Source organism: Silene latifolia, chromosome Y, assembly GCF_048544455.1.
Source record: "Silene latifolia isolate original U9 population chromosome Y, ASM4854445v1, whole genome shotgun sequence".
NCBI classification, from domain to species: Eukaryota; Viridiplantae; Streptophyta; class Magnoliopsida; order Caryophyllales; family Caryophyllaceae; genus Silene; species Silene latifolia.
The window spans coordinates 28,528,215-28,535,912 of NC_133538.1; the positions used below are offsets into that span (position 1 = coordinate 28,528,215).

Genomic DNA, 7,698 nt, shown 5'->3' on the forward strand with positions numbered 1-7,698 from the left:
TAGGGAAACCTTACCTTTCGCTATTCCATAGAAACACACCAATCATCTACCACGCCAAGCACGAAACCACATCTTATGCTTGAAGAACAACCAGATGCCGACGACGGCGACGACCCGACTCGATGACTCCATGCATAAGCTATCTCTCTTCCCGGGTTAGTGTCCAAGGTTAACTCATGATTGGTAGAGAAGGATGAGAGAATTGGGAGAGAGAGGAAATTAGGTTTAGAAATGATAAAATGTATCGAGGAAATGAATCACGTCGCAACCTCCATGTTTTATATTAACACGTTGCCGGCACGCGTACTCGGTCGAGTATGGAACATACTTGGCCGAGTACCCTGCACTCGGTCGAGTACCGACATTACTCGGCCGAGTGACCCTTACTTGGTCGAGTATTCAACAAAGGACGTGATACAACTCTCTCTTCCACTTCTATTAAGGGTCTCTTTTTGTGAAAAGGTCAATTAAAGGATCCTTAACAGGGCGGGTATTACAAGGGGAAGACAAACAAACAATTAAAAACGATTAATTAACAACTAAGCTAATTTAAAAAAAAAAAAGAGAGAGAGAGAGAGAAAAGTGACTAACCTCTTAATGGTGGTGGTGGTGGCGGCAAGCCGGCGGCAGTGTTGGCAACAATAGTGGTCGTGGGGTGGCGGCTAGCTGGCGGCACTGGTGGTGGCATGGTGTGCGTGGCGGGAGGGGTGTTGGTGGTGGTGGGTTTATTTTTTGGTTTTTTGAATTAGAGAGGAAATTATGTTAGTTAGTGAGAGAGTAGGGTAGAGTCATCTTTTATTATGAAAACGTTACTAAAATGTGCCGTTGATGTTTATCAATTGGGGTATGACTTAGGGGTCGTTTGGTTCAAAATATCGGAATGGATTTGAATGGATTGGCATACCATAGAGGTATGGAGTTAGAACCCCATACTTGCTTAAGAGTGTTTGGTTCGATCTCGGAATGGATTGAGTATAGTAATAGGGTGGAATGGATTTAGAAACTTGAGTGTAAAAATAGGTATGAGATTCCAAGGGGTTGGAATGGAGTTAGAATTATTAGATTCATCGCATCTAACTCCATTCCAAAACCCTCCAACCAAACACTAGAATGGATTGAATCCATTCCAATCCATTCCAAAAGCTCCAACCAAACACCCCTAATTGAGAAAATAGTAGGTACTCGAACTCCGCACAATTCGCAAGTTCAACTGTTGGTCGTGTGAGATTAGTGAATCTGTTTTCTCTTCTTTTCACTGTAAAATCTTCAATTGCAAAGATTCTTCCTTTCTTACCAAGATTATCATCATTATTATCATCAATCTCAATACTCAGATCTGTTCTGTTCTTCTCTGTCTGTCTCCTTCCAATCTCCATCCTTCCTCAATTCCCGCTACACTGCTCAAACCCCCAAAATTCACCCAACTTTCTCATAAAGTTCCAAGTTTTTTCAAAAGTTTCAATGACCCAGATTATAATCTAACTAGATCATCAAAAAATTTATAAAATCCGATAATTTTACACTAATTTCCTCAAATGGGTTCGAATCAATCAGCCCAAATACTAGAAGACGAAGAAGAGGAAGAAAACGAAGACGACAAAGAACAAGATGATGAAAATGGTGAATTATCCAGACAATTGGTAGTAGATGTAAATGGGGTAAATAAGAAGCTTCTAGAACAAGAACCAGAGATGCTTCCATGTTATGCATCAGCACCATTATCTCCACAGTTATCTTCCTTAGGGACACCAAGAATGGGACCCTCAATTAAGGTGTGGGACCCATATAATGTATTGGCTCCGCCGCCTCCGCTTCCGCCCCCGCCTTCGAGCTTTGGGAGGAGTTACTCGTCGGATGGGATCGTGGTGGGGAGTGAAGAAAGAGGGAATGTGATGATGGAGGTTTATTTGATAAGTCATGGTGAAAGTGAGCTTAGTTTGAGACCTGATTTGATTAATGGAAGTTGTTCTGATGTTGGTTTGACTAATAATGGTAAAAGACAAGCTAGAGCTTTGGCTGTTTTTCTTAATTCTCAAGGTGTTAGGTTTAATGCTGTTTATTCTTCTCCTTTGGATCGTGCTAAATCTACCGCTCTTTCTGTTTGTCAGGTAATAATCCATCTCTTATAAGATGATTGTTTCTTTGTTTGTTTAATTCTCCGCACAATTTTCATCTTGGGTCATTTGGAAACAATTTAGGGTAAGACTGCGTACATCCAACCCCTACAATTTGTGGGAACCATTGAGGCATTGGAGTTATGTTGTTGTTGTTAAGTTGACTTGCTTTTTTCAATGAAGGTGTAATGAATTATGTGATTGAAGTTTGTATGTGGTATGTTTCACTGTGTTTCGATGTTGATGGTGAGATTTAAGCTGCATTAATTCTGGTAGTGAGTGTGGTACTTTTGGATTTTTAGTAGGGAAGTGGTGTTGTTAACTTGTTATGTGTTGGTTGTGGTGTGAAGATGATTATAGTTGCACTTGATTAGGGAGTACTGTTCAGTCCCGAGATTTGTAGTGGTGAAAATCCCGAGATTGGTAGTGGTGAAAATCACTTAGGATTCGAGCTGGCCCAAATAAAATAGAGGAAGAAGAAACAAGATGAATGGAGGGGTGTAGTGAATTATGTGATTGAAGTTGGTTTGTGGAATGTATCATTGGTTTGGATGTTGATCTCGAGATTCAGTCTGCTTTATTATTGTAGCGATTGTTGTACTTAGGTTGTTTTATCAGGGAAGTGTGTTGCTATGGTTGCACTGTTGCTTATGGTGTGGTGATGATTGTAATTGTGTCCTACTTGATTATGGAGTAGTGCATGAGGTTAGTCGTAAACATTGCAATGGTGATATGAGAGTGATTTTAAAGTTGTAAAAAGGAGGGTACTTGATGTGAATGTGTTACACACTTTTGGGTGGATGTGTTACGAACTTTGGTCATGAGTACCACTACTCAATTACTTTAATAGCTATAGACGTTTATTTATTTATTTTTTATTTTGGATCAAGAGGTCTGCCAAAGGATGCATCTTTGGATGTTGAAATTTGCCTTTGTGAAGTGTGTTTCTAAGCAGTTGGTCGTTGATCTGTTGTATTTGTTAGATTGTTAGGAGAAATAATTTTGCTTGAAGAGTGGGGGGCTTCCTTTAGTAGGATTTTTAATTGGTTAGCAATTGCAAGAAGCACAGTCACTTTAGTGAGCCAATTTGCTTTATTCCATCATATTCCGGAACCAAAGAGTAATGAATCTTTGGCTCCATAGAAAAATGGAAGTGTACAATTATGGTTATCATAAAAAAAATATGGTGGTTTTCTAGTATACAGCTTGTGCGAACATGTTCATTGCATGTTCCTTCATAGGATTGGTATTGGAAACAAAAAAATGAACGATAACTATAACTGTGACATCTCATTTGACGGGACAAATGATCCATACAACTTGATGACTAAGAAAATAACTGCAACTGCAAGAACTGAATATCTAGGTTTTTCTGTAATATTTATCACGTCTTTCATGCAAAATTTGATTTGATTTTCTTAGATATTTGTGTCTCTTTGGCTTACTTCAATATATTCTTGGGAGTCTAATCATTCTTTATATGTGATTTCCTGAGATACGTCTTGTGATTGGCAATCCCCTCAAGCTCAATGTGTTTCATGAAGGGGTTTTCTGTGTAGTACTTGGCCTTTTTTCAGGCTCTTCCCTATCTTTTTTCATGTAATATCAGAGCTAGTCAATCAAAATGCGATTCTATTAGTAGACTCTGACTGATATCCTTTTGAGTCTTCAGTAGGGAGTAGTGACGATGTATGAGACACGTGGAGTACAGCCATTGGCATAATTATTGGGAAATAACAGTTGTTTTCGTTGAGAGATGGGACTATCTGTCCATGTAACAAGTAGCTATTTCAAATTAGATGTTTACGCACAGATTGATGGCTCTCACCAGAGAGCACATAAATCTCTACCCCTGCCTTTATACCGTGAATAACAAGTCATTTAGGTTCTTTAACATCAATTTTAAAAAGTAGATATCTTCTAATTAGGCTATCCAGCATTGATGTTTGCAAGGGCGTTCCTTTCTAATGCATGTGGAATTGGGATGGTTGATTTAGAGACACGAGAGAGTGTTCGAGAAAATAATCGAGAAGAAGAATGCAGATGCACAATCTATTACGTCATTTTTATGTGCATCACTCAATGATACCTTTCCGTATATTGGTGTCGTCCTCATTGTGTCTTTTGTATATCGGCATCTTTTTGTTTATGGACATCATTGGTGTGTCCTTCAATAAATATCCTCCTGTTAAAAAAATATGTGAACATAAAAAATTAGGAATGAGTGAACTTTACTCGATATTTCTTCTACCCCCATCTTATTTGATAAAACTCAATATGTTCTACTAGTTTTCTCTCTTTTACTCACCACCAGTCCACCCAATTCCACTGCACCCCAACAGCCACCGTTCCTCCTCCGCCCCACACCACGAATACCTGGCTGCCAGCTTGCCTTTGACCCACCCTGACCAATCTCAAACCCTATTACTTGCATTCCACCCTACACTACTACCACACCCACAGTCACCTTGATCCACCCTTGAGAATCCTGATTCACCAAAGTCACATGGACCAAACCGCATATAAGTTTGTGCTTCCCCCTATCTAGTTGAGGAACTGAGAAGGCTGATGTGGCGGTCTCTAAAAACCTTGGAAGGCAAAAATTACAAAAATGTTGCTTAGCATGTCAAAGGCGTGGAAAAATATATTGGGGGTCAGTAGGGAAACCAAAAAAATGTAAATCAATACGATTTTTGGCTAAAGATTATACTGAGGCACTGACTGACAGACAGATGATATTCAATAGTATAATGTTTGATGATGTTTGTCATTTAATGAAAGACTGCTTGTATGCTTCTTTTATGTACGTCCAATGAGTCTTCTATGAGACTGTTTCACATCACATGCGAGATCAATTCAAATTCTTAGGTATTTCTAAATTAATTATGGGATTAGATTATTCTCGCGCGTAAGACCACCTCTTACAAGTTATATGTGTTTTTTTAGCGTAGTGTCTGTGTAGCTTAAAATTAATGAGCATCTAGAAGAATACAGACACTCTGCCTGCATTATTAGTAGTTTAGTAAAATGTTCCAACTTTTTTTTGATCCCCTCACTTCCCCCATATTAATGGTTTAATCAGGATAAAAACAAAACAAATACCTAACTTTTACTGCGAACATTAGTACCCTCCTTTTCCCCGTCTCTTCACAAGAACTCTAGTCTTTTTCTCTGAATTGAGGCTGACAAAGGCGAGAGAGTAGGAAGGCTAGAGTTTATGAAAAGGAAAAACTGAGAACGGGGTGATTCGGGGTGTTTTTCAAATATGTGGTTGTGAACTAAGGTTGTTCTCGCTCTAGGTATGGTTGTTTGGGAGTTAAGCTGAGATCTAACCTAAAACGAGAATAAGTTTAGTTCTGCTTCCTAGCTACTGCGACAGACTTACTTAGGCCCTGCTCTGTTAAATGCTGCGCTGCCAAATTCAGCGCCTGACGTAAGGTGAGGTGCTGCCAATTGAAAAAGGCAGGCGCTGGTCTGGGCGCCTATGTGGGGAGGGGTATATGATTTGCAATAGCAATATATTAGGCCAATAAATTATGCTTATTCCTGATGTTTCAAACCAGCATCCCGACCCTGATTAAAAATTTTAAACTGGCTAGTTCAGTTGTCATTTTCAAAATCTCAGTGCTACAGAGCTTGAAATAATTCACTGGATAATCCGTCATATATATGCTTAGAAACTATGTGATTGTTTGTGGAGCATGCTAATATGATTAAAGGGAAAGAGAAGTTCAATAATTTGTTTCATGAAAGACAGAAATGAGCCTAAGCCTTCATTTCAGAAATTAGTATGGAAATAGGCTAACAAATTTGTTTCGAAGGGAGTGTAGAAACCACTATAGCATATGACATGACTCATGAGCATATTGGGTATGGTGATATTGAAACTAGAGCAGTTCCAAAGGGGGTTGGTTTAGAGAAGGGCTGGGCTACACTAACAGGCCTCGTCTCTATGCCCATACAAAGTTCGATTGTCCAAGCGCGGTAATTATAAGGGGTTCAGGGTTATTGAATGGTGATCATGGTATGGCCCATGATTAGCTCCAGTGGGAACTAAAACTATCAGGACTTAAGCTGTCGTTGTCATGTGGCCATGGGCATCTGTTGCACAATTTGTCTCAACTATGCATCTTTACAGGAAATGGGGTTTCCAGAGGAACAAATACAAACAGTGGATGCAGTCAGAGAAATGAGCCAAGGCCACTGGGAAGGTTGCCCTCGTTCTGAGATGTATACCCCGGAAATTTTGGGTTTGATCGATAAGCTCCAGCCTGACTTCTCTGCTCCTTCTGGAGAGTCACTTCGCCAAGTTGAGTTCCGAATGGTTCAGTTCCTAAATGGGTCATTACTGGTTCTTCCGGAAAAGCTAAGATCCGATTACTGTTCTCCACGTCCAACTGATGGTGGGTTTTCACAACAAAACTCACATATTCATGATCGAGATGGACCATCTTACCCGGCCCCACATCTGGATCTACTTCAGAGACACCGACAACTGTCCAGGAAAAAATCCGGAAAAAGCAGGCTGCAAGTGGTAACTACTATGGGGGTCCACTACCATGAGGACGATATGTCCCCCAAGGAACCTCCTAGCTGCCGAAGCTCCATTAGTGAAGCGAATACCAGGCGTTTCTCCAGCCGGTCAACTTGTATCGGAGTATTTACCCATTCAGTCCCAACCAAGTGTCTTTTGACAGGCATCCTTGGTTGCAGCCCTGCGATTTCACATAAACTATGTGTAGATGATTCTTCTGTGACTGTGTTGCAGCATTCTTGGAAAAGTGGTTGGCAGATAAAACGACTGAATGATATCGCTCATCTGAGGCTTCTCTAGTATTCGCCGTGCTCACGAGGAGCTCATGTTGTGTCGCTGTATTTTGCGTGTAACTTATATCTTTTGATCTATATCGATATTTATTTTTTTAGTTACCGAAACCCCAGAAGTAGAGGATTGGGTTTACTGTCTTCACTATTCAGTAATTCTTTTGATTCAGAGTTAACAGAACTTTGTTACACTTGCAGTAAGACATGTTTTCCGTATTTAATGATGGAAAATGAGATCAACTGTGTGATTGACCACATTTTGTTCGTGTTGGCTGATCATTCAGCAATGATTTGACGGGTACAATTGTAGAAGTCCCAGAATGTCCACCCAACTGTATCACTCCAAACTAGATTCGACCAACAGACCCAGTCATAACGACTTGGCTTAATAACATGACTTGAGATATGAATTGGACTAAAACTGAACAATGTGAATATGCCTCGAAAATCAAATTGATTCGTAGTAGATTTGGATGTCCTTGGACCTAATTGAGCCTATTCGAATTAATCCAAAATGAGTAATTTGATTTTGTAACTTGATTTTTCAACATAACAAAATGAATACGAGTTTATCTTAACTTTTTCACCATAGGTTAGAAATAACCCAACGAAAATGACCCAGTAGAGATTGTTCGAAACTTCGAATTGATATGAATTTTTAACTTGATATGTCACATGACAAATGGCTAGAAGCTTATATGACACGACTCCATCGAATGTGCTAACTTGTCACCATCGGTTAAAAAATGACGTGGTCAAA

General features: G+C 39.7%; 1 protein-coding gene across 1 annotated transcript; it reads left to right on the forward strand.

The window, feature by feature from the left end:
* Positions 1-1,191: 1,191 nt before the first annotated feature.
* Positions 1,192-7,195, forward strand: LOC141633906 (uncharacterized). The gene is made up of 2 exons (XM_074446250.1): positions 1,192-2,108; positions 6,253-7,195. The coding sequence occupies exons 1-2, from the start codon at positions 1,536-1,538 to the stop codon at positions 6,946-6,948; spliced, it is 1,269 nt and encodes a 422-aa protein (XP_074302351.1). The 5' UTR covers positions 1,192-1,535; the 3' UTR covers positions 6,949-7,195.
* Positions 7,196-7,698: the final 503 nt, after the last annotated feature.

Excerpts from the sequence above, each read along its gene's own strand:
- LOC141633906 (XM_074446250.1), top strand. The coding sequence starts at position 1,536 with ATGGGTTCGAATCAATCAGCCCAAATACTAGAAGACGAAGAAGAGGAA. Across the intron at positions 2,109-6,252 it reads CCGCTCTTTCTGTTTGTCAG|GAAATGGGGTTTCCAGAGGA; the intron begins GTAATAATCCAT and ends GCATCTTTACAG.